This window comes from Caretta caretta, chromosome 1, assembly GCF_965140235.1.
Source record: "Caretta caretta isolate rCarCar2 chromosome 1, rCarCar1.hap1, whole genome shotgun sequence".
In the NCBI taxonomy this organism is placed as follows: Eukaryota; Metazoa; Chordata; order Testudines; family Cheloniidae; genus Caretta; species Caretta caretta.
In genome coordinates, this window is record NC_134206.1 from 4,370,370 (window position 1) to 4,396,311 (window position 25,942).

Sequence of the window (25,942 nt, forward strand, 5' to 3'; positions counted from 1 at the left end):
TGCCCTGAATAGGATCTTCACCACCAGCTGTCTAGAGTGGAAGCATTTTGATTAATGGGTGTGTCATAAATATAAAGGGAAGAGTAACCACCTTTCTTTATGCAGTGCTATAAAATCCCTCCTGGCCAGAAGCAAAACCCTTTCACCTGTAAAGGGTTAAGAAGCTAAGCTAACCTAGCTGGCACCTGACCCAAAATGACCAATAAGAGAACAAGATACTTTCAAATCTGGAGGGGGCGGGAACAAAGGGTCTGCCTGTCTGGCTGATGCTTTTGCCGGGAACAGATCAGGAATGCAACCTCACAACCCCTGTTAGTTAGTAAGTAATCTAGCTAAAAATGCTTTAAATTTCCTTTTGTTTAATGGCTGGTAAAGTTTTTAACCAAAGCTGGTAAAAATAAGCTTAGGGGGTCTTTCATGCAGGTCCCCACATCTGTACCCTAAAGTTCAGAGTGGGGAAGGACACTTAACAGGGTGTCTCTGAGATGTAATTACATTTGAAATACAGACACATAGTTAATATTCATCACATCATAAACAAAAATGACACAAGCACACAAATAGGATAATCATTTTCAGTGAATCATAACTTTTCAGATTACATGTGAGAAGATATATCTCATACATAATGTATGATAATTATGTCATAATTATATCCTAATCATTCAAGTATAAAAAATATGGTGTTCAGTGTCACATTGAGGTTATGAAGAGGATCCCCTTCAAGGCTTTTAAAAGATTCAAATGATAGCAGTAAACCACATTAAAAAACATTATTCCAAATATACATACCAAATGATGAGGTCTAAATTAAATCTGGGGGTGTTCTATATTGTTTTCTGAAAACATCTGCTCAATCAGATAAGTTGCAATAGTCAAAAAAGCCATTAGAATGCTGGGAACCACTAGGAAAGTAACAGATAAGAAGACAGAACAAACAATAATGCGACTTTGTAAATCCCACACAGTGAATACGGAATGCCGTTCTGGTCTCCTCATTCCAAAAAAGATATATTTGAAACGGAAAATATACAAAGAAGGGCAACAAAAATGAATAGCAGTATGGAACAGCTGCCACCTGAGGAGAGGTTGAGAAAATTGGGACTTTTCAGCTTGGAAAAGAGGGGATATGATAGACATCTTATAAATTGTGAATGGTGTGGAGAAAGTGAATTCATAAGTCTTGTTTACTCCTTCACTTAATTCAAGAACCAGGGATCACCCAAGGAAATTAATTAGCAGGTGGTTTTAGCCAAAATGTTCAGGCATGCCACCCAGCCTCTGACTGCCACATATTGGGACTGGATGACAGGAGAGGGATCCCTCAATAATGGCCCTGTTCTGTTCTTTCCCTCTGAAGTACCCAGCAATGGTCCCTGTCAGAAAACAGGATACTGGACTATATGGATCATTGGTCTGATGCAGTATGGTCATTCTTATATTCTCATCTGAGTTTCCTTTTTCTTCTCTCTGTGCTGGACCTTATAGTCAGCAGGGCCCACACGCCTCACTACCTCCAAGGGTCTCTGCCATTGAACCATTCATATGAACAGCAAACTTGGTAGTAACTATAACACTCAATCACCAGTCTGAACACTCGCAGCTGGACCCCTTTGTTATAGGCCTTCTCTGACACCTGTTATGCATTTAGCAAAATTCTTCTAGAAAACACCCACAAAGTCTTGAGGCCATTTCTTAACTGAAGAATGTACTGGAATGTGTTCAATGTCAGGGGTCTTTGCTTTTCCATTTTTTCTCCAAGCAAGTCTAGAAAGCCTCGAGGCTGCTTCCCAGCTGTTCAAAGAGAGCATCTTACTAATAGAAAAAATGAGGTGGAGCTAAATTTGCTCCCAGCATTTGGAATTTGAGGCTATAAACTTCTTTAATGCCACCATCAAAGTTCTCTGCAATCGCTCTACCAACCCTTCAGTTCTTAATGTCGTTACCCTCAGTAGATCGCACAGTTCTTTCATTCGTTGTAAAGTGAAGTTAGGTTCTTGGTGAATAAGGATTTCTTGGGGTATTACCATCCCGTAGAAGAATTCCATCAGCTCATTTGCTCATTTGGCTCATAGCCAGGGCACTAGCACTATGCTTAGAGGGCAATAAATCTGGCTGGGTGCCTTTGTCAATGCACCACGACTGTGGTCTTTCATTCTGAGTAACATTGAGGTTTCCTGTATTAGCAGGTTTCCTTATCTGCTAATAGTGATGTCAGTGGGGCTCCAAAAAGACAGAAGCACTGAGCAGCCTGAAGAACGTTACCGAGGCAATGACATTTCAGCCTTCAGCACTTAACAGCTAGCTTATATTCTTAGCCCAAGGGGTGTACAACTTCACTGTCTGGAGCAAGTCAGCTACTGTTGTGCTTCCTGCCCGAAGTGTGGCTACTGCCTCAGTTCCTGGGTTTCCACCACTTCCCCATTCACCACAGTGAGTTGTTCACAGGCATGATGTAGGATAAAATTTTGTCATGGATGTTATGGATTCCATGACTTTGAAAGACTTTAGTGACATTTTCCATTTCTGCCCTGAGTCGTGGGGCATGGGGGCCCATGAGTTCTCAGCTGCCATTAGTGATCAAGGCCCCAGTGATTTTCAGCGACCATGGGCGGTGGAGGGACCCATAGCTCCGAGTTGCCATGGCGGGTCCCAGAGCTCTCTGACACTGGGACTGCATCAGGGGCTCTGGAACTCTGAGATGCAGAGGCTGTGTTGAGGGCCACGGAGCTATTAGCCACTGGAGCAGGTATGATTGTACCTTCCCCCTTCAGAAAGAGAATCTCAGGCTCTCATTGTCCAGACTGGGCTTTTATAATCCCCCTGTCATTCCACCACCCCCATTACTTTTAGTAGAAATGACAGATAGGTCATGCACTTCCATGCATTTTTATTTATTGCCAGTGACCTGTCTGTGACTTTTACTAAAAATAAATGTGACAAAATCTTAACCTTTGGCACGACTGTTTGTCTGTCTGCTAATAGTTCCTGAATAAAACTGGGTTGTGGGCCAGGATATCCACTACCAAGGTGAATGCATTCTGGACAGCCCACTGACCTGGCTGGAAGTGTCCTCTGCAGAATCATCTTTTTTGCCCTGTATTCCTACTGTAGTAGGAAGAGAGCCTGAAACATAAGCCCTTGTATCAGAGGCCTAAGGATTGGACTAAAGTAGCCACAACTTTGCTAATATAAAGGAAAGTTAAGCTGTGAGCAAGTGGCAGGCCCTGCCCACAGAATCTGGCAAGGATAGGGCTGATGTTGCAGAAACACACATACCTAAGAGGCACAAGTCATGTAAACACATTCCACAGTGGTCCCAGAACATCTCAATACCAGCACACTCCCCATGGATAACAAGAACATACTGACCTATCCTAAGGATGAAGTCAGGAATACAGCATGATGGATAGGGATATTTTGATCGAACCAACAAGTACAAGGTAATGGGTGGCACTTTGGTACATCAAAAGGTGGCATCCTGATATGTCAGAGGTGATGTGTAACTTTTTTTTATCTGTGTATAAAGATGCACCTCTGAGGGACCAACTTTGTCCAGCCTAAGGGGCAGGGGAATGTCCCGCCACTGATTGAGCTGAGTCCATTGTCAGAAGGCTCACATTGTTAGTATCTTTGTAGAGTCTGCCAGGTGCTACTTCTGTGCTTTATTTGGCAATAAACCTGGCCGGGTGCCTTCATACCTTTATCATTGGGGGTTATCTCAGGGTCTTCTGTGCCAGCTATCTGTGCAGAGTTAGGGCAGCACACAGAGGGAGCACATGCATACAGGCAAATGGTTAGCAACATTTAACAGAGCAGAGCACCACATTGGTGACATCTGATGACATTGGTGAATCTGACAGCTGATCTAGTAAGTAAGTGAGCTGTACCTCTGAAGGAATTGTGATCTAACATGACAGAAAACCATGAGCTAGGGAACACCCCATCCCCTCCCTAAAAATCCCCAAAGAGTGTAGAAGGTAATGTGAGATTGTATCAAAGCCTTACTAAAGTCTAGATATATGACATCTACCACTTCCCCACTATCCACAAGGATTCTTACCCTGTCAAAGAAAGCTATAAGTTTGGTTTGACATAATTTGTTCTTGACTGGTCTGTAAATCAATAGGTAGTCCTTATTTCTCTTCTCATAGATGGACAATACATTTTCCCTTTTCCAGTCTTCTGAAATCTCCCCCATCATCCATGACTTTTCAAACATAATCACTAATGGCTCAGATATCTCCTCAGTCAGATCCTTGAGTATTCTAGGATACATTTCATCAGGCCCTGGTGACTTGAAGACATCTAACATATCTAAGGTTTCAGAGGAACAGCCATGTTAGTCTGTATTCGCAAAAAGAAAAGGAGTACTTGTGGCACCTTAGAGACTAACCAATTTATTTGAGCATGAGTTTTCGGCTCACGAAAGCTCATGCTCAAATAAATTGGTTAGTCTCTAAGGTGCCACAAGTACTCCTTTTCTTTTAACATATCTAAGTAATTTTTAACTTGTTCTTTTTCTATTTAAGCTTCTGAACCTACCCCATTTTCATTGTCATTCACTATGGTACTCTTTTTCATTTGACTGTCTCTCATCGGATCCTACTTGTATTTGACCATCATCCATCCTTCCTTCCTTCCTAAGATGTAGAGAAGCTCCATCAATGGATGTACGGTAAACTCTCCTTGAGACTGACTGGGAACTATTAACATCTGTTTGTCAGGGTTTTACATACAATATCCCCAAGGTTTCACTGTGTGAAATGCTTTCTGAAAAATTCTGAAAAGACAGAGCTCTGTCCTGGGCTCCAGCAAAGAATGAAGCTGAGGTGCAGGACATGTGGGAGCGTAAGAGAGTTATACATAATATTGCCTCAGAATCCCGCATCCAGTATAGTCGTCCAGCACAGCATCCTCCTGAGATGGGATGTGGATGGTCCAAGTGCTATGAAAAATCACCAAGCTCTGTTCTAACAATTCGGGATCCAACTCAGAGGCTTACATTCTCTGCTGGGAATCTGAGATCCTGTGGTGCTTCTCCAAGTCTCTCTGATGCTTTAATGGGTATGTATTTGCTTATGAGGAGTAAAATATGGACAAGGCATTTGGGCACCCTCCTTGGTAGCTCTGCCTAAACTGCGCAAGGTGAATTGCCAGTTCTGGTCATCAGTGACAGTCCTGGCTGCCTCCTTCATGCACCCACTCAAGACCCATCCATTGTATGGATGAAACCTTCCTTGCTAGCAGGGTTTTAGGTATAATGTGGAAATGACACTTGCCCCAATTCTGGCCTGAAGCAGCCCCTCTTGGCATAATTTCCTCTTCCCGCAGAGCAAGTGCGTGACTTCGGGAGGTGGGGTGGTGTGATCGTGGGTTTGGAGGTTCCCAATGATGAGGACAAGACGCATGGGCTCAAAGGTGGTAGTTGTGGAGGGATTTGATGCCTTGTTGACGTTCTGATGCCTTGATAAGGTTGTGAGCCATGTTCATCCTGGACACTGATTCCAAGTTCTGAAGACCAAAATTCCAATTGGGCCCATTTGATGTGCCTCAGTGAGCTGGACTGATTGTCTAGAAGTTACATGTTTTGTGCTGTTGACAGATGTTTGGCTGTGTGTGTATCTTCTCTCTGTGTGCTGTACGACTCTGGCCAGATAGGTCATACAGCCAGCTCCCACCGAACTACCCAATAAATCCACAGACTCGGCTCATAGAGAAGGAATTTGCTCAGGTTTATTGACAATCAGGTGGGTCCTAATGTCCTGCTAAATTGTTAAGAACACATATATGACCATTGCAATGGACTAACTCAGTTCATGGCAGGGCTTTCCATTATCCCCAAAGCCAGACAAAGACACGTCCTCTGAGATACATATTTATATCCCAGTACAAACAAGTTACATGTTGCTCCTGATGTATCAGGATGCCACCCTCTGAAGTATTAGGTGCCACCCGCTGACATATCCAGGGACCGCACATTACCTTGTACATGTCGGTTCAATCAAAACATCTCTACCCATAATGCTGTTATCCCTAACCTTATCCTTAAGATGGATCAGCATGTTCCTGTTCTCTTTGAGGAATGTGTTTGGTATTGGGGTGTTCTAGTACCACCTTTCTGGAATGTGTTTGTGTCTATATTCTTGTGCCTAGCACTATTTAGGAATGTGTGTTTTGCAATATCAGCCCTGTTCTTGCCAGATTCTGTGAGCCTGCCTCTTGCTCACACTTAACTTTGCTTTATAGTTGCAAAGTTTTGATTATTTTAGCCCAGGCCTCAGGCACCACACTAGGCCTCTGGTACAAGGGCTTCTGTTTCAGGCCCTCTACCTACCAAAGGCACCAAAAGCCCAGCTAATATTGAAAAAAAAATGGCTGTAAAATCTTTAGTGCTTCTATTTGCATGGGAATTTGCCTCATCATGAGCTTAGTAGAACAGGTATAGCATTGTACCTTGACTGACCAGGACCTAACACGCATGCCACAGCTTCCATCATTTCTGCCTTTGTCCTTCAGTTGTTTCCAGGGAGACTGACACAGTTGCTGGGCCTCTGTGCATCCTATTGGAGTGTTACCAAGGAGACCCAGTGAAGATCATTGAAACAATGACCTTGTGGGTTATTCCACTTGTAAAGATGGCACGGGGGGAGGGGGGAATTTGTATAATGAAGATATTCACAAGATACGGCAAGTGGCATCCCCCAAGTGCTACAGAAGGGCAGCAGAGCCCACAGACTTTAGGTTGCAGGGCCCTTTTCCCCATCATCCACCCTCATATTGGGTTCATGTCCCATTTCCCACAACGCTGAGCTCAGCCAAACATGGACAGAGCACTCTGGATTAATGAGGACATATACTTTCTAATTCTTGTCACAAAGATTTCAATCTTTCAATGACCCATGGTGATCATTTTCTGCAGATGTATTTGCCCACTTTGTCACTAAGCTCTTTGGATCTGATCCCATAAATGATAGGGTTGAGCATGGGAGGGATGAGGAGATAGAGGTCAGCAAAGATGATGTGAACATGCAGAGCAATGTCCTGACCAAAACGGTGTGTTAGGTGGGAGAAAAGGCTGGGAGTATAATACATCAGCACCACAGAGATGTGGGCTGTGCAGGTGTTGAGGGCTTTTTGGTGGGCTTGGTTGGAGGAGATTCTGAGGACGGCCTTTATGATGAGACCATAGGACAGGGCAATAAGAGTCAGGTCTAACCCGATGACTAGAAACAGTAACACCAATCCATATATGCTGTTCACTCTGACGTCCCCACACTATATCTTCGCCACAGCTATGGGTTCACAGCGTGTGTGGGGAATAATGCGATTGGAACAGAATGGCAGCCTGCTCAGGAGCAGGAGCAGAGGCAGAACAAGAGAACAGATTTGATCAAACCTAGAAGTCCTAGTTTATCAACTTGTCCTTTGGTGAGGATGGTGGTGTATCTCAGAGGGTTACAGATGGCAATGTAGCGATCGAAGGCCATTGTCATGAGGATGGTTGAGTGCATAACAGTAACCGAGTGAAGGAAGAAAGATTGGGTGAGGCAGCCACGCACAGTAATGGTTTTCAAATCGTACCAAAATATGCACAGTGCTTTTGGCACAACAGAGGTAGACGTGGTGATATCTGTGAGTGCCAGCATGCATAGCAGTAGGTACATTGGCTTGTGTAGGGTATGCTCTTTGCTTACAACATACAGAAGCATGAAATTTTCCAAAAGGCCAATAATGAAGATCATTGTGAAAGGGATGGAAATCCACACATGAGCAGATTCCAGGCCAGGAATGACCATTAGGATGAATGATGAAGGGTCAGAGGGGGTGAGGCTGAAAGCTGCCATGAATCATAGAATCATAGAATATCAGGGTTGGAAGGGACCCCAGAAGGTCATCTAGTCCAACCCCCTGCTCGAAGCAGGACCAATTCCCAGTTAAATCATCCCAGCCAGGGCTTTGTCAAGCCTGACCTTAAAAACCTCTAAGGAAGGAGATTCTACCACCTCCCTAGGTAACGCATTCCAGTGTTTCACCACCCTCACAGTGAAAAAGTTTTTCCTAATATCCAATCTAAACCTCCCCCACTGCAACTTGAGACCATTACTCCTCGTTCTTTCATCTGCTACCATTGAGAACAGTCTAGAGCCATCCTCTTTGGAACCCCCTTTCAGGTAGTTGAAAGAAGCTATCAAATCCCCCCTCATTCTTCTCTTCTGCAGGCTAAACAATCCCAGCTCCCTCAGCCTTTCCTCATAAGTCATGTGTTCTAGACCCCTAATCATTTTTGTTGCCCTTCACTGGACTCTCTCCAATTTATCCACATCCTTCTTGTAGTGTGGGGCCCAAAACTGGACACAGTACTCCAGATGAGGCCTCACCAATGTCGAATAGAGGGGACCGATCACGTCCCTCGATCTGCTCGCTATGCCCCTACTTATACATCCCAAAATGCCATTGGCCTTCTTGGCAACAAGGGCACACTGCTGACTCATATCCAGCTTCTCATCCACTGTCACCCCTAGGTCCATTTCTGCAGAACTGCTGCCTAGCCATTCGACCCCTAGTCTGTAGCGGTGCATTGGATTTTTCCGTCCTAAGTTCAGGACTCTGCACATGTCCTTGTTGAACCTCATCAGATTTATTTTTCCCAATCCTCTAATTTCTCTAGGGCCCTCTGTATCCTATCCCTACCCTCCAGTGTATCTACCTCTCCTCCCCGTTTAGTGTCATCTGCAACCTTGCTGAGGGTGCAATCCACGCCATCCTCCAGATCATTAATGAAGATAGTGAACAAAACTGGCCCGACGACCGACCCTTGGGGCACTCCACTTGATACCGGCTGCCAACTAGACATGGAGCCATTGATCACTACCCGTTGAGCCTGACAATCTAGCCAGCTTTCTACCCACCCTATAGTGCATTCATCCAGCCCATACTTCCTTAACTTGCTGACAAGAATACTGTGGGAGACCCTGTCAAAAGCTTTGCTAAAGTCAAGAAACAATACATCCACTGCTTTCCCTTCATCCACAGAACCAGTAATCTCATCATAGAAGGCGATTAGATTAGTCAGGCATGACTTGCCCTTGGTGAATCCACGCTGACTGTTCCTGATCACTTTCCTCTCTTCTAAGTGCTTCAGATTTGATTCCTTGAGGACCTGCTCCGTGATTTTTCCAGGGACTGAGGTGAGGCTGACTGGCCTGTAGTTCCCTGGATCCTCCTTCTTCCCTTTTTTAAAGATGGGCACTACATTAGCCTTTTTCCAGTCGTCCGCGACCTCCCCCAATGGCCATGAGTTTTCAAAGATAATGGCCAATAGCTCTGCAATCACATCCGCCAACTCCTTTAGCACTCTCGGATGCAACACATCCGGCCCCATGGACTTGTGCTCCTTCAGCTTTTCTGAATAGTCCTGAACCACTTCTTTCTCCACAGAGGGCTGGTCGCCTCCTCCCCATTCTGTGCTGTCCTGTGCAGCAGTCTGGAAGCTGACCTTGTTCGCGAAGACAGAGGCAAAGAAAGCACTGAGTACATTAGCTTTTTCCACATCCTCTCTCACTAGATTGCTTCCCTCATTCAGTAAGGGGCCCACACTTTCCTTGACTTTCTTCTTGTTGCTAACATACCTGAAGAAACCCTTCTTGTTATTCTTAACGTCTCGTGCTAGCTGCATCTCCAGGTGTGATTTGGCCTTCCTGATTTCACTCCTGCATTTCCGAGCAATATTTTTATACTCTTTCCTGGTCATTTGTCCAATCTTCCACTTCTTGTAAGCTTCTTTTTTGTGTTTAAGATCAGCAAGGATTTCACTGTGAAGCCAAGCTGGTCGCCTGCCATATTTCCTATTTTTCTACACATCGGGATGGTTTGTCCCTGTAACCTCAATAAGGATTCTTTAAAATACAGCCAGCTCTCCTCCCTCATGTTATTCTGCCAGGGGATCCTGCCCATCAGTTCCCTGAGGGAGTCAAAGTCTGCTTTTCTGAAGTCTAGGGTCCATATTCTGCTGCTCTCCTTTCTTCCCTGTGTCAGGATCCTGAACTCGACAATCTCATGGTCACTGCCTCCCAGGTTCCCATCCACTTTTGCTTCCCCTACTAATTCTTCCCAGTTTGTGAGCAGCAGTTGAAGAACAGCTCTGCCCCTAGTTGGTTTCTCCAGCACTTGCACCAGGAAATTGTCCCCTACCCTTTCCAAAAACTTCCTGGATTGTCTGTGCACCTCTGTATTGCTCTTCCAGCAGATATCAGGGTGATTGAAGTCTCCCATGAGAACCAGGGCTTGCGATCTAGTAACTTCTGTGAGTTGCCGGAAGAAAGCCTCATCCACCTCATCCCCCTGGTCCGTGGTCTATAGCAGACTCCCACCAGGACATCACCCTTGTTGCTCACGCTTCTAAACTTAATCCAGAGACTCTCAGGTTTTTCTGCAGTTTCATACCAGAGCTCTGAGCAGTCATATTGCTCTCTTATATACAATGCAACTCCCCCACCTTTTCTGCCCTGCCTGTCCTTTCCCGTTCTTCATGCTTGTTTCCCAGGCTTCTTGCATTTGTGTATCGGAACTTGAGATAACTTGCTATTTGTCCTGCTTTCTTACTATGAGGCAGGAGCCCTCCTCTTCTGCATTCTCCTGCTCGTGCTTCCTCCCGGTATCCCATAATAATCTTACATGCAGTCAGATTCAAAACATAGAGAATCCCTCTAGGCAAAACCTTAAGTTACAAAAAGACACTAAAACCGGAATACACATTTCCTCCAGCACAGCGAATTTACAAGCCAAAATAAAGAAAACCTAAAGCACTTTCTAGCTAGATTACTTCCTAACTTTACAGGAGTTGGAGGGCTTGCATCCTTGATCTGATCCCAGCAAAGGTATCACACGGACAGACAGACAAAAGCCTTTTCCCCACCTCCAGATCTGAAAGTGTCTTGTCCCCTCATTGGTCATTTGGGGTCAGGTGCCAGCCAGGTTACCTTAGCTTCTTAACCCTTTACAGGTAAAAGGACTTTGCCTCCGGTCAGGAGGGATTTTATAGCACTGTATACAGAAAGGTGGTTACCCTCCCCTTTATATTTATGACACCATTTAATAACAGCTAGCTGACACTCTGATCCCAAGGGTACTATTCTACTGTCTAGAGGTAGTCTATCCTTGAAACTGAATGGGAATCTATTAACATTTCTTTGTCAGGGTTTTACATGCAATAGCTCCAAGGTTTCACTCTGTGAATCGCTTTCAGAAAAATCCTGAAAAGACATCTAACAATGCGGGATGTAACTCAGAGCCCTAAAGTCTCTGCTGAGAATCTGAGACCCTGTGATACTTATTCAGTTCTCTTTGGTGCTTTAAGGGGTGTTTCCTTGCTTGTGAGGAGTAAAATATGGAGCAAGGAATTTGGTCACCCTCCTTGGTAGCTCTGCCTAAACTGCACAAGGTGAATTGCCAGCGCTGGTCATCAGTGACAGGCCTGGCTGCCTCCTTCATGCACCCACTCCAGACCCATCCACTGTATGGATGAAATTTTTGTTGCTAGCAAGGTTTTAGGTATAAGGTGGAAATGAGGCTTCCACCAATTCTGGCCTGCAACTGTCCCTGTTGGCACAATTTCCTCTGCCCACTCAGCATGTGTGTGGCTCTTTTGTGGGGGGATTGTGCGTTTGGCTGGGGTATGTTGTGAGGTTCCCAGTGCTCAGGACAAGACACACAGGAACAAAGGTGGGAATTGTGGAGCGACTTCACACCTTTTCGAGGTTCTGATGCTTTAATGACGTTAAGAGCCATGTTGGACACTGATTCCAAGTTCTGAAGACCAAAACTCCAGTTGGGCTTATTCGATGTGCTTCAGTGAGCTGGACCGATTGTCTAGAAGGCACACGTTGTGTGCTCTTGACAGATGTTTGGCTGCGTGTGTATGTTCTTTCTTTGTGCTGTACTGACTTTGGCCAGATAGGCCATACAGCCAACTCAGACCGATCTTCCCGATAAATCTACAGACTTGGCTCGCAGAGAAGGAATTGGCTCAGATTTATTGTCAATGAAGCGCGGTCCTAAATATTCTGGCTCAACCAGTACAGGTACACTAATACACGTATGCCCATTGCAATGGACTGGCTCAGTTAGTGTCAGGACTCTCCACCAACTCTTAGGCAAGACAAAGACACGTCCTCTGAGATACTTTTTATACCCCAGTACAAACAAGTTACATATTGCTTCTGAAGTACCAGGATGCCACCCTCTGACATACCCAGGGACCGCACATTACCTTTCACATGTTGGTTTGATCAAAACATCCCTATCCACTATTCTCAAGGTGGAACAGAGTGTTCTTGTTCTCATTGAGGAATGTGTTTTCTGAAGAGGTGTTCTCGTACCAGCTTTCTGGAATTGGTTTCTTATACGTAACTACTTCGGAGCATGTCTTTCTGCAATATCCGCCCTGTTCTTGCCAGATTCTGAGAGTGATCCTCTTGCTCACACTTAACTTTGTCTTATAGGTGCAGGCCTCACACCAGGCCTCTGCTACAAGGGCTTATGTTTCAGGCCCTCTTCCTATCACATGTGCCACAATCCCAGCTCCAATTTAAAAAAAGAAAAACCTCTGAAGTCTTTAGTGCTTCTATTTGCAAAGGAACTTGCCTCATCCTGAGCCAAATAGTACAGGTATAGCATTGTACCTAGACTGCCAAGCACCCAACTCACATACCCCATTTATATCATTATGCTTTTTGCATTCAGTTGTTTGCAGGGAGCCTGAGACAATAGCTGTGCCTCTGTGCATCCTATCAGGGTGTTACCATGGTAGCTCAGTGAAGATCTTTGATAAAGTGACCTCATGAGCTATTCCACTTTTAAAGATGGCTAGGGCAGGGAGTTTGTATCATGAAGATATCCACAAGATACTGCAACTGGCACCCCCAAGCTCTAGAGAAAGGCATCAGAGCCCAAAGATATTAGGTGGCAGGGCCCTTCTTCCAAGCATCCACCCTCACTTTGGGTTCATGTCACCGCCCCCCGTGTCTGACCTTCAAGACCCTCCTGTCAGGCCACGTTTCCCTGTCCTGGGGTCTCATTCCATTGCCCCACCTTATTCTCCCCAGCTACATATTTTTCTCGGGTGCAGTGTTACTTGCGCCATAGTTGGCATCCACTATACTGGATCTGGCCCCGGAGTTCCCCACTCTAGCTCTGCCCTGGCTCCTTTTAGCACATCTGGTCTGTGCTGCCCCATCTTCCAGTTCTAGTCAGCTCCAGCTATAGCCCCTGAGCTCTGCCTTAGGGCCTGCTTCTCTGGCACTTCTGCATCTGGCTGGCATTGCCAGATTTCCACTGCATTAGTAGATCAAAGTCACTTAAAAACTCACCTGAAAGTAGCCCAATCTATTTCTTGAAACAAACTTATTTATATTAACACATTTCTCTGTACATAAAATAATAAATGAAAGCTTTTGTTACATACCTACTACAGATTTGATTAAAAACAAAAAAGCTACAAGCCTGAGCAGGATTTTGTCCACATTAGCAACACACCTATGAGACGACAATTCAGTCAAAATCAGAACTCCAGTACTGGTGCTTGCATGCCTACTGATGGACGGCAGGTGATTCAAACCAAACATGGCAAATGGTAGCATTAAACAGAGCCCAGAAGTAGCCCAAATCATTTGTAATGAAAAAACAGCAATCGCATAATTATATTGTTTACTTCTAATTCCATTCAGTGACGGTAGTCAATGTCCACATTTTGCATTGAATTAGTTTGTTACAGTCTGTCTGTGGTTTATCCCCCAGGTTTCCTGAAAGATTAGAAGTAAAGAAAATCAGATATGTTTCAGTCACCGGATTATGGTAAAATTGATAAAGAAGTTGAGCATTTTAGTTTCTTACTTTTCTCTTCAAATTGCAGCTTCTGTTCATCAAACTGATAAAGATCCTTGTTCACACAGGGACTAAGGAAAAGCTACCTGGTAGTGTCAGAGCCACGGAAAGGCCGAGGGACAGGCTGTGTGGGGGTTGCGTGCTGGCGGTGACAAAAAAAGAGGTCAACCGTTGGTCCGAGAGAGGGAACTCAGCAATGGAGAGAGCTGTGCTTGGTGATGGAGTGATAAGATGTTTGGTGTGAGGAACTTCTCAGACTGAACTTCCACAATGCTGAGCTCAGCCAAACTGAGACAGAGCACCCTTGATTAAGGAGGAGATAGCCTTTCCCCTCTTGTCACAAGGGTTTAAAATCAGTGGCCCAGGCGATCACCATCTGCAGGTGTATTTGCCCAATTTCTCACGAAGCTCTTTGGTTTTGACCCCATAAATGATAGGGTTGAGTATAGGAGGGATGAGAAGATAGAGGTCAGCAAAGATGATGTGAACGTGTGGAGCAATGTCCTTTACAAAACGTTGTGTTAGGTGGTAGAAGAGGCTGGGAGTATAATATGTCAGCATCACGCAGACATGGGCTATGCAGGTGTTGAGGGCTTTATGGTGGGCTCTGTTGGAGGAGATTGTGAGGACGGCCTTGAGGATCAGACCATAAGACAGGGCAATGAGCGTCAGGTCTAGACCGATGACTAGAAACAGTATCACCAAGCCATATATGCTGTTCACTGTGATGTCCCCACATGATATCTTTGCCACAGCTATAGGTTCGCAGTGTGTGTGGGGGACAATGCGGTTCGCACAGAATTGCAGCCTGGTCAGGAGCAAGGGCAGAGGCAGAACAAAGAGAATGGATTTGATCAAACCTAGAAGCCCTAGTTTAGCTACTCGTCCTTTAGTGAGGATGGTGGCGTATCTCAGAGGGTTACAAATGGCAACGTAGCGATCAAAGGCCATTGTCATGAGGATAGTTGAGTGCATAACGGTAACCATGGGAAGGAAGAACGACTGAGTGAGGCAGCCAGCCACAGTAATGGTTTTCAAATTGAACCAAAATATGCACAGTGCTTTTGGCACAACGGACGTAGAGGTGGTGATCTCTGTCAGCGCCAGCATGCAGAGCAGCAGGTACATCGGCTTTTGCAGCGTCAGCTCTTTGCTTACAACATACAGAAGCATGAAATTTTCCAAGAGGCCAATAACGTAGAACATTGCAAAAGGGATGGAAACCCAGACATGGGCAGCTTCCAGGCCAGGGATGCCCATTAAGATGAATGTTGAAGGGTCATAGGGCGTGAGGTTGAAAGCTGCCATGAATTTCTCAGTATGTCGATTGGGCTCAGAAATGTTCAAGGTGCCTGTGAAGAGAGAGAAGCACAGTGAGGGGGGTTACACACTTTATAAGAAATAGTAAGGTAAATATTTTATAGTTATTAATAGTCAAGAAAGGGGGGTGAGAAGTGAGGTGCCAAAATTTATAGATAACATAATTATTATTCGGATTATACTCAAGTCTATAGAAGTCCTCAGATGGAGCAAACCAAGCCATGTGACACCCTGCTTTCAGTGCAAGCATGGAGAGAAACTCAGCAAAACACTCGAATCCAGGAGGAGTGGGATTGGGAAATCATAAAGAAAATACAATCACATGAGATCAGCCAGTCAAGTTTCACCCTCCTCTGGACTCCTCTGTGTCATACTGTGCACCCTTCTCACACAGGATATTGCAGAAATAGGGGGTTCTCGGAAGGGCAACGAGAATGATCAAGGGTCAGGGGAAACTGGCATATGGAGAGAGGTTGTAAAGCCTTGGATTGTTGCCTTACAAAGGAGATGAATAAAAAGGAACATGAGGAAAGTCTATAAAATACTGACTGGTAGAGAGCTGGGCGAGAATGTGTCTCCCTGTCTCATAAAACAAGATCAAGTAGACATTCAATTAAATTGAAATATGGCAAAATCAAAATAGATAGATAAAGAATGCTTTCTTCACTCAGTGCCTAAACAGACTGAGGAACTCCTTACTACAAGAGGTAGTTGAGGATATGAGATAAGTAAGAAGCAGGAAGAGTTTGGACATTTTCATGGACAGTGAGACTTTCCAGTGACAATAGTTAGACCTAAATAAATATTTTTGAAAGCCTATACAGCCATGTGTTTCAAAGCAAAAGTGAATCTTTAGTTGTTAGGCATTAGGGTCACAGCCTCTTGATGGTCAATTCATCCCACCCAATCCACCTACTACTGCGTTTTTTACACCTTCTGCAGTACGTGGGGCTGTCACTGTTGGAGACAAGAAACTGGACTTGATTGACCATAGATCTGACTCACAAGACCATATCTATGTTCACGAGGAGCCAAGTGTCCACCATGGAAACAGACGTTATCGTGCTGGGCTATGACCTTGTGCTCAACAGAATGGGCATGAAGGGCACAAGGGTCATAGTATTTAGGGATACAGTGTGACATTGCACTCTATATGATTTTATGAAAATATGCTGAGTGTGAATATAAGGTAACTAAAATATGCTTCATGCAAAAGGTCTCTTGTAAGGTATCATTACAAAGTTTATAATCTAATGAGTGTGGTCATTGTATTTGTATAAATGTATCACTCTTGTATCTGCAACTAGAAATGTGAAATATAACTCTGAGGGCCTATTGTAATGAGGCAAAGTGTGGGCCATTAATGGTGGTTTGGAATCTTGATGGCTCCCATTAACCAGGACAACTGATGGCTCTGTTTGCAGGCAGGCCTTCCTGTGAGTCAGGCCGGGAGGAATGAAGGCTTGGGGTCTCACAGGAAATGTGACCATGTCACCTGGTATTGAAATCCATCTTAAACCTGGTGCTTTTCCATTTAGAAGGAGGGGTGGGGACCCAGGGAGAAAAAAGATTCCAGCCTTGTGCCACAGCCATATAAGGGGGTGGAACAGAAAAAAGGGGGCTGCAGTCATGACAAATCCACTAGTTACCACCTGAGCTAGAACAAGGACTGTACCAGGGGAAAGGGTTGCGCCCAGTCTAGAAAGGCGTCCAATCTGAGAAAGAAACTTATTGAAACATCTGTGAGGGTGAGATTTTATCTGTATTAGGCATAGGCATGCGTGTTTTGTTTTATTTTGCTTGGTAATTCTCTTTGTACTGTCTGTTACTACTTTAGACATAGTAAAACAGATTTATTTGGGGTTTAGACGCCATTGGGATTTGGGCATCTGAGGGTCAAAGATAGGTACACTTCTTAAGCTGCTTTCAGTTTAGCCTACAGCTGTTAGGGGACGTGGTTCAGACCTGGGTTTGGGGTAGCAGCAGGCTAGCGGGTCTGGTTCAAACCAGGCAGGGAACTGAAGTCCCAAGCTGGCAGGGCAGGAAAGCAGGAGCAGAATTAGTCTTGGCACACCAGTTAGCAGCCCCAAGGGGGTTTCTGTGGTCCAACCAGTCACATACAGGTCTGAACATCTGTTACTTTCCTTGTGTCTTTTGGTGAGACACTTTTTTGCAGGCACCCAGCTTCGCCTGAGACATAATTTGCAGGTGATAACTGACAAATGTAAGCAGAGACTTTCATCTGCCTACCCTTTTCATGCCCGAATATTGATGAGATTTGACGATGACAAAAAAAAAATTGGAGGATGGTAAATAATGAAGAGGATAGTTCAGTGTTTGAGAGCAATCTGGATTGGTTTGTCAACTGGGTCGAAGCAAATAATACATGTTCTAATAAAGCTATGTTGATATATTAATCTAGGAACAAAGAATGTAGGTGATGCTAACACGATTGGGGATTATCTTGAGAAACACAATGATTCTGAAGAAGATTTTGGGGTGAAAAAGGATAATTAGCTAAACATGAGCTCCCAGTGTGACCCTGTGCTCAAAACAGCCCATGTGATCCTGGGATGATAAAGAGGGGGGTATCAAGGTAAGGGAGCAAAGTTATTTTACCTCTGTATTTGGCACTCATGTGACAGCTGCTGGAATCCTCTGTCCAGTTCTCTTGTCCACTATTAAGGATGGCTGTTGATACACTGTAGAAGATTCAGAGAAGAATCACAAGAATTAGTAAAAGATTAGAAAACCTGTCTTATACTGATAGACTCAAAGATCTCAATCTATTTAGTGCAACAATGATGGTTTTGGGATGATTTGCTAACAGTCTGCAAGTACCAGGACTGGGAACAAATATTTAATAATAGGCTTTTGAGCCTAACATACAGAAATGTAAAATGATACGATGTCTGGAAGTTGAAGTTAAAGAAATTCTGACTGGAAATAAGGCACGCATTTGAGAGTAATTAACCACTGGAACAATTTACTATGGTTCTCGGTGGTTCTTCATCACTGAGAAAGTTTAAATCTAATTTGGAAGTTTCTCTACAAGATCTGCTCTAGGAATAATCTTGGGGAAATTCTCAGGCCTGTATTATACAGACAAGAAGATCACAATAGTCCCTACTCACCTTGGAATCTATGAACATGTCCCCATAGGTCAGCTGATGGCATTTTGCCTGCAAGTTAGCGCCCGAAATTACTGAAGGCATTTTTTCCTATTTGTGACCATGCTGAATTTAGCCCCATGCAGACAAATGGTCATTAGACTGCAATGCCTTGGAAGTGTTACGCTGGTTGAATATTTGATGAGGCTGTGGGATCCCATGAGGAACTGCATGGATGAATGTTTTAGGTGAGAATAATTATGACTTGAGCCACAAAATCTCTGCACTGAGGAATAAATGTACAACCCTTGCTATTAATGACTAAGAGGGGTGGCTGGCAAATGGTCCCAGAGCATCCTTTCTTTACTGTCTCTGTCCAAGTGGCGCACTTTTTCAGTCAGCCTTCAGGGGCTCCTGCACATGACAGCTGCATTGATCTAGGCCCTCACATTTCCCATAGTTACCGCTCTCATTATGTAACGTGGATACTTCTCAAATTGCCAGTTGTTCCCGTGTGGCAGTTTTTGAAGCACCCTGCAGTGAGTATGGGTGTAACAAGAGAAGCTCTACAGGTGTGATTAGAGGCCCCTCACCCCCAGCAGGGGAGAAGTTGTGGGGAGCATGGGGCGGCTCAGAGGTTGTGGGAGCCAAGGAGGGCTGGGGAGCATGGAGAAGACACTGGTGACCAGTGTTACGAATTACACCTTGTAGGACACGCACACAACTGCTGAGAATTATACCTGATAGGTCACGCACAGTTCGAATCTAGGCTGAGGCACATAAACAAAGTCCACAACTGCAGAGTTCCCAAAAGACACTAAGTTTATTACCCTGGAGCGTGGTGCCCCCCTGCTAGCCAGGAGGGGACCCTGAATACAGATTATACAAAGGTTATATACTTTTTAGCAAAGCATGTTGCCCTCGTGCATCAGAAACCTTAGCCAATAAACAAACCCTTGTCTTATCTACCACCTATCCCTGCTTGGTGCGTTCCTCATGCTATACCAGTATGTTAATTACACAACATGGTCCTAAAGCCATGCATCAGTAACCTTTATTATCAGGATGGGAGGCCTCACATCAAGGCCAAGAAACAGGGAGTTAGAGACTGACAAAAACCAGATACTGGGAGTCAAGGCAGGCTGGAGACAAGGAGGAGGATTTTCACAGGGATTCAGTATCTAAGGATCACTCCTCCTGGTGTATGATGTGCTGGCATTTAAACAATGGTGGGCCCCAAACCAAAATGGAGTCACATGTGCTAACTTTTCCTTAACACCAGCGTGCTGTTGAAATCGGCACACTTGGAATTGGAGCTGGGGAAGCAGATACAGATGGGGGTGGAATCAGAGTCTGATGGGAGATTGATCCAACTGAAGAACAAAGATCAGTCACTTCACCAGTAGGAAGATCAATTGAAGTTATGTAATTAACGTTCAACAACAGCCATTGGGGAAGCAAGCTGAGTAATCTTTGTGACACCTGGACTGCAGTTCTGTGGTTTGGCAAGAGAAAGAGACTCTGACACCCACCCCAAAATACACTCCGGACAAAGAAAGGTCCCGCCATGCCCTCACAAACTCCAGTTCAGCCTGCCTGTCGATGTAAACCCTGCTCCTTGCCCCATAACCTCAGTGCTCCCCGCCTGCCCATGTACCCCCCGCTTCATCCCCAGAACCCCCAGTGCTGGCCACTTGTTCATGTAGGTTCCCCACCCCACAACTTTCAGCCCTGTCACACAGTTATACCCCTTACCCAAGACCAAAACCAGGTGCCAGTCCCTACAATGACAGCTCACAGAAATAGCTCCTCAGACGAAGGTTAAACTCAGTGTCGGCCTGCACTGTGGAAAAGGGGGAGATCAGCCTGGACTGCCTTTCTGGGAGACAAAGGAAACCCCACCAGCAGCTCAGCCTGTGCAGGGAAGGAGAGCGGGACAGACCTGGCGGTAGGGAAAGAGGACAGGAAGATTAAAAGGAGCCAGTGTGAGCCACTCCTCTTCAAAATGACACAAAGCATTAACGTACTGCAGCCCGTTAGAAACGCGGACACCCCTTCCTGAGGCTGCTTTTCCATGTTAGCAATTGATGATGTTACTATGAGGCAGTAGTGTGGATCCTAACAGGAGGAAGGATAGTCCAGATGTGGGGTGGTGTCAGAGACAATCTGCTACAGTGCCACTGTGATCTGGATACTGCACGTCCTCGTCCCCCCATACGCACACACAGACCTGGATCTGCCACAGTGAGATTTCCAACCCCACCTGGTTTCTTCTGAGCCAGAAACATGCTTTTCTCTTTACTGCCTTTTGATTCTTCTCTTCCTCTCCAGAAAGAGAGATGCAGAGGTACGAAGAGAACAAACCCCTCTCTGCCCCCAACAAAAAGAATTGTTCTTCTAATTGTTCTGATCCTCTAAGCCTGTGGGTTTAAGATTTGAGCAACTCTCCTGTCAGTTCTTCTTTGGTACAAATGAGCTCACCCATCCATAGAGGCCACAGAACGTCTGCAGCTGAAGTCACTGGAGGATTACGGTTGTTGTAAATCAGGTCATTTATTTAAGTCCCTACCTGTGAATATAGGGTATATCTCAATGGGCCAAAATTTCACCCTTTTACCTGTTTAACTTTCATCTCGGAACTGTGGAAATTACAGATACTGGTCAGGCTGGAGAGAGTGCTATTCTCTTAGGGTGTTGAAAGTGTCTGAAGGAACCACCAAGTTTATGTGTCCTGCTGAGACCAGGTATGAAAGATATGGATTCCAATAGACATGGGCCCTGATTTTGCTTTCAGGGAGGCCAGTGTCAATTTGGAGTGACCCACTGAACACAGAATGTGCAAGCAGAATCTGACAAGGGTGTGACCCACTCTTGTGTTAACAGAGACACCCACTGCAGAGGCCTTGTCTGCACTTTCCAACAGGGTACTGTAGTTGCTGAATTGGAAAACTTGAGCAAATCAGAGAAAAAACTACAGCACCCTAAAATAGAAAGCTACTCAAACAGATAGAAGGACACAGTAAGAGACGAGGAACTGATCTTAAAAACAAATATTTGTCTAAACTATTTCCAATACAATTATACTTCCAATTTTACCTACTAAATCACTTGGTCTTTCTGATAATGCTAAATAATTTAAGTCACTGTACTGGTAAATTCCTGCCCAGAAGCATTGTGACATGAATCTTGAACCCTTCCTGAGCCCTAACCACTAACTTTAATGCAGAAACAGGCAACTCACCCAAATCCTGCTCAGCAGAGAGAGGAAATAAACTTACAGTGACAGGGCGGCAGAGCCCTGAGAATCAGTGTATGAATCTCAAAAGCCTGACACTCAGCGTGCTGGGCAGTGACCTTTATCATTTCCCTGTACGACTCCCTGCAGAATCTTTGATTGGCCAGAACTTCCAAATAATTCCCTCAGCTCCATGAGCAGTGGGAAGAGTAAAAAAAATAAACCCCGGAGAACTTCAGCCTGAGAGCTTCCCCTGGGAGGGAAGAAAGAATTTACGGATAATAGGGGCTCAGATGGTCAGGGCAAACTGTGTCTTGCAGACATTTCAGCCTAGCAATGTCTAGGGCTTTTTAATGTCCTGCCACCTTCACTATGTGTGGGAATGCTGCCAAAAGATATAGGACCAAAGCCTGTTTTCAATTGATCATAGCAGCGTACCACTTTATATCACCCAGGCAGTTGTAATATCCAGTCCATTAGCCTCTGAAATTCATTGCCACTCTGTAGAGGCCAAATGACAGGATGTTGAACTGATGCAAGCCGAAGGGCATGGAAAAGGCTTCCTTCTCTCAGGATTCTGACATCATGGTGCTTCCGAGTATCCCTTTGTGCAGTCTAAAGAGGATATATATCTATCAGCTCTGAACTGTTCTAATCGATCTTCTAGTCTCTGGATTGATAAGCATGAAATTTCAATAGCGTGTTGATCTTTCCAAAATCAATGGGGTGTTTTTTTTAAACAGGTATGCCCTACTGGGGTGATAACACAGTAGAAAAGGAATCAAATAACTGCTTTATCTGGATCTTTTGTTCAGTCTACAGTCCCTCCCCCATGCCTGTGTAACAGGTCCCTGGGGGGCTAATTTGGGCTCCGAATGGTATGAGTTTGATGGGTTGTTACCCCAGGGCAAAGTAGGAGCCATGGGGATTGTTGCACCCCTCTGATCACCCAGCAGGGCTGGCCCTTGTTCACACTGTTTTGCTGGTGATCCATGCTCTATCTCCGAAAAGGACAGCAGATAGTGCCACACACCCAAACTGAGCTACCTGAGGGCTTACCTAAGCCACCCAAGTACAAACAGCAGACGTCCGGTGTCAGAGAGCTTTTCCTTCAGCCTCTCACCTGATTCTTGTCACATACAGAGAGAGTAGAAGACCAGAAGTGCCAAGTGCAGGTAATGTGATGCTTATTCATTTTAGCATCCAGCAAGCATGTGTTCCATAAATCGGACGCAACAAAACCTTGTTTCCCAGTGTCCCAACAGCATTAAACATAGTCCCAAAGTCGCCCAAAACATTTGTAATGAAAAAACAATAGCATTATTATATTATTTATGTCTAATTGCATTCAGTGACGGTAGTCAGTGTCCACATTTTCTGTTGAATTAGTTTGCTACGGTTAGCCTTTATTTGGTTTATACTCCAGGTTTCCTGACGGATTGGAAGTAAAAAAATATCACGTAAATGTCATTCACTGGATCACTGTACAAATGATAAAGAAGTTCAGCATTGTAGTTTCTTACTTTTCTCTTCGCCTGTCTCAAATTGGAGTTTCTGTTCACCAAACTGATAAAGAACCTTTTTCACACGGGGAGTAAGCATAGCCACAGTGCATCAGAAAGCAGTAGTGTCTTCTGGTAGTCCAAGAGTTATGGAAAGGCCACATGATAGGGTGTGTGAGTTTGGGGGCTAAGAGGAGATGCTGAAAGAGGTGAGGTGATGGCAAAAGAGAGGGAACTCAGCAGTAGAGAGAGCCCTGTTGGGTGATGTGGTGATAAGACATTAGGTGTGAGGAACTTCTCAGACTGTGAACCTCTACAATGCTGAGTTCAGACAAACTGGGGCAGGGCACCCTTCATGCCCCAGGTGATCACATTCTGCAGGTGTATTTGCCCAATTTGTCACGAAGCTCTTTGGATTTCACCCCATAAATTACAGGGTTGAGCATGGGGGAGATGAGGAGATAGAGGTTGACCAAGATGATGTGAACGTGGGAAGCAATACTCTGACCAAAAAGGTGTGCTAGGTTGACAAAGAGGCCTGGAGTATAATAAGTCAGCATCACACAGATGTGGGCTGTGCAGGTATTGAGGGCTTTCTGGTGGGCTTTCTTGGAGGAGATTCTGAGGATGGCCCTGATGATCAGACAATAGGACAGGACAATGAGTGACAGGTCTAACACGCTGACCACAAACACTATCACCAAGCAATATGTCCTGTGGAGTGTGATGTCCCCACATGATAACTTCATCAAAGCTATAGGTTCACAGAACGTGTGGGGGATAACGCGGTTGGCGCAGAATGGCAGCCTGCTCAGGAGCAGGGTCATAGGCAGAATGAAGAGAACAGCTTTGATCAAACATAGAAGCCCTAGCTTAGCTATTTGTCCTTTCCTGAGGATGGTGGCGTATCTCAGAGGGTTACATATGGCAACATAGCGATCAAAGGCCATTGTCACAAGGATGGCTGAGTGCATAACAGAAACCATGTAAAGGAAGAAAATCTGGGTGAGGCAGCCACCCACAGTAATGCCTTTGAAATTGAACCAAAATATAAACAATGTCTTCAGCACGACGGCGGTAGATGTGGCGATGTCTGTTAGCGCCAGCATGCAGAGCAGCAGGTACATCGGCTTTTGCAGGGTCTGCTCTTTGCTTACAACATACAGAAGCATAACATTTCCCCACAGGCCAAGAATGTAGAACATTGTGAAAGGGATGGAAATCCAGACATAGGCAGCTTCCAGGCCAGGGAAGCCCATTAGGATGAATGTTGAAGTGTTAGAGGCAGTGAGGTTGAAAGTTGCCATGAAGTTCTCAGTGTGTCAATCAGGCTCAGAAATGCTCTAGGTTCCTGTGAAGAGAGAGAAGCACAGAGAGGGGGGTTACACACTTTATAACAAAGAGTATGGTAAATATTTTATTGTTATTAACAGTCTATAAAGGGGAGAGAGAAGTGAGGTTGTAACATTTACAGACGACACAAGACTATTTTGGTTATAGTGAAGTCCAGAGAAGTCCTGAGATGGAGCTAACCAAGCCATGTGAAACCCTGCTCTCAGTGCAAGCACAGTCAGAAACTCAGCAAAACTCTGGAATCCAGGAGGAGTGGGGTGGGAAATCATACAGAAAATACAATGTCATCAGATCAATCATTCAGTGTTTCACCCTCCTCTGGACTCCCCTGTGTCTGATCGGGCACCTTTCTCACACCGGATATTGCAGAACTAGAGGGCATCAGGAAAGGGCAAAGAGAATAATTAAGAGCTCAGGGCAACTCTCATCAGGGGAGAGGTTGAAAATGTTGGATTTGTTACTTTATGAAGAAGATGAATGAGAGTGGGCATAAAGTCTATAATATGCTGACTGGTACAGAGATTATAAAGAATGCGTTCTCCCTGTCTTATAAAAGAAGATCAAGTGGACATTCAATTCTATGGAAATGTGGCAAAATGAAAATAGATAAATAAAGAATGCTTTCTACACTCAGTGTCAAAATAGACTGAGGAACGCCTTACCTGAAGAGGTAGTTGAGGTCATGAGGTAAGCAAGAATCAGCAAGAGTTTGGACATTTACGTGGATAATGAGACTTTCCAGTGACAATAGTGAGAGCTAAATAAATATTTTGGAAAGCCTATACATCCACATGTTTCAGGTCACAAGCCAATCTCTAGCTGTTAGGCATTAGGGTCACAGCCTATTGATAGTTAAGTCACACCCCCTCTCCCCCCCCCATCCACCTACTGGTAAGTTTATTACACCTTCTTCTGCAGTACCTGAAGCTGTCACTGTCAGAAGGAGGACACTGGATTAGATCGACCATAGGTTTATTTCACTGTGCCATTCCTATGTTGGAAAGGAGCCAAGTGTCCACCATGGAAACAGTCATTATCATGCTGGCCTATGACTTTGTGCTGAACAGAATGGGCCTAAAGGGTGCAAGGGTCTTTGTTATTTAGGCCAACAGGCCTGCATCTCTGTTACTTCCCCTGTTTCTTTTGGTGAGACGCACCCTTGCTGACAGACAGCTTTGTCTGAGTTATAAGTTGCAGGTGTTAACCGACAAGTGTAAGTCACCAACTCAGATACTATCCATTCTCATGTCTGGATATTGATGAAGTTTGCAGATGATACAACAATTGGAGGATGGTAAATAATGAAGAGGTCAGGTCACTGATTCAGAGCAATCTGGATTGGTTGGTAAACTAGGTCAAAGCAAAAAATATACGTTCTAATATGGCCCTGTAGATATATACATCCAGGAACAAAGAATGTAGGTGAAGTTTACACGATGGGGACTCTTGTGGGATTGAACAATATTTGGGGCATGAAGGGATAATTGGCTAAACAGTATCAGAGAAGTAGCCGTGTTAGTCTGTATCCACAAAAACAA

The 25,942-nt window shown here is 44.8% G+C and overlaps 2 protein-coding genes and 1 pseudogene across 2 annotated transcripts; all 3 read right to left on the bottom strand.

Moving 5' to 3' along the window:
- Window positions 1-6,909: 6,909 nt before the first annotated feature.
- On the bottom strand, window positions 6,910-7,847 carry LOC125635841 (olfactory receptor 52H1-like; annotated as a pseudogene).
- Window positions 7,848-14,253: 6,406 nt separating this feature from the next.
- LOC125635306 (olfactory receptor 52N2-like) lies at window positions 14,254-15,192 on the bottom strand. The gene has a single exon (XM_048847238.1). The coding sequence runs from the start codon at window positions 15,190-15,192 to the stop codon at window positions 14,254-14,256; it is 939 nt and encodes a 312-aa protein (XP_048703195.1).
- An 8,227-nt stretch (window positions 15,193-23,419) lies between these two features.
- LOC125634664 (olfactory receptor 52E2-like) lies at window positions 23,420-24,178 on the bottom strand. The gene has a single exon (XM_048846126.2). The coding sequence runs from the start codon at window positions 24,176-24,178 to the stop codon at window positions 23,420-23,422; it is 759 nt and encodes a 252-aa protein (XP_048702083.2).
- Window positions 24,179-25,942: the final 1,764 nt, after the last annotated feature.

Excerpts from the sequence above, each read along its gene's own strand:
- LOC125635306 (XM_048847238.1), bottom strand. The coding sequence starts at position 15,192 with ATGGCAGCTTTCAACCTCACGCCCTATGACCCTTCAACATTCATCTTA.
- LOC125634664 (XM_048846126.2), bottom strand. The coding sequence starts at position 24,178 with ATGTACCTGCTGCTCTGCATGCTGGCGCTAACAGACATCGCCACATCT.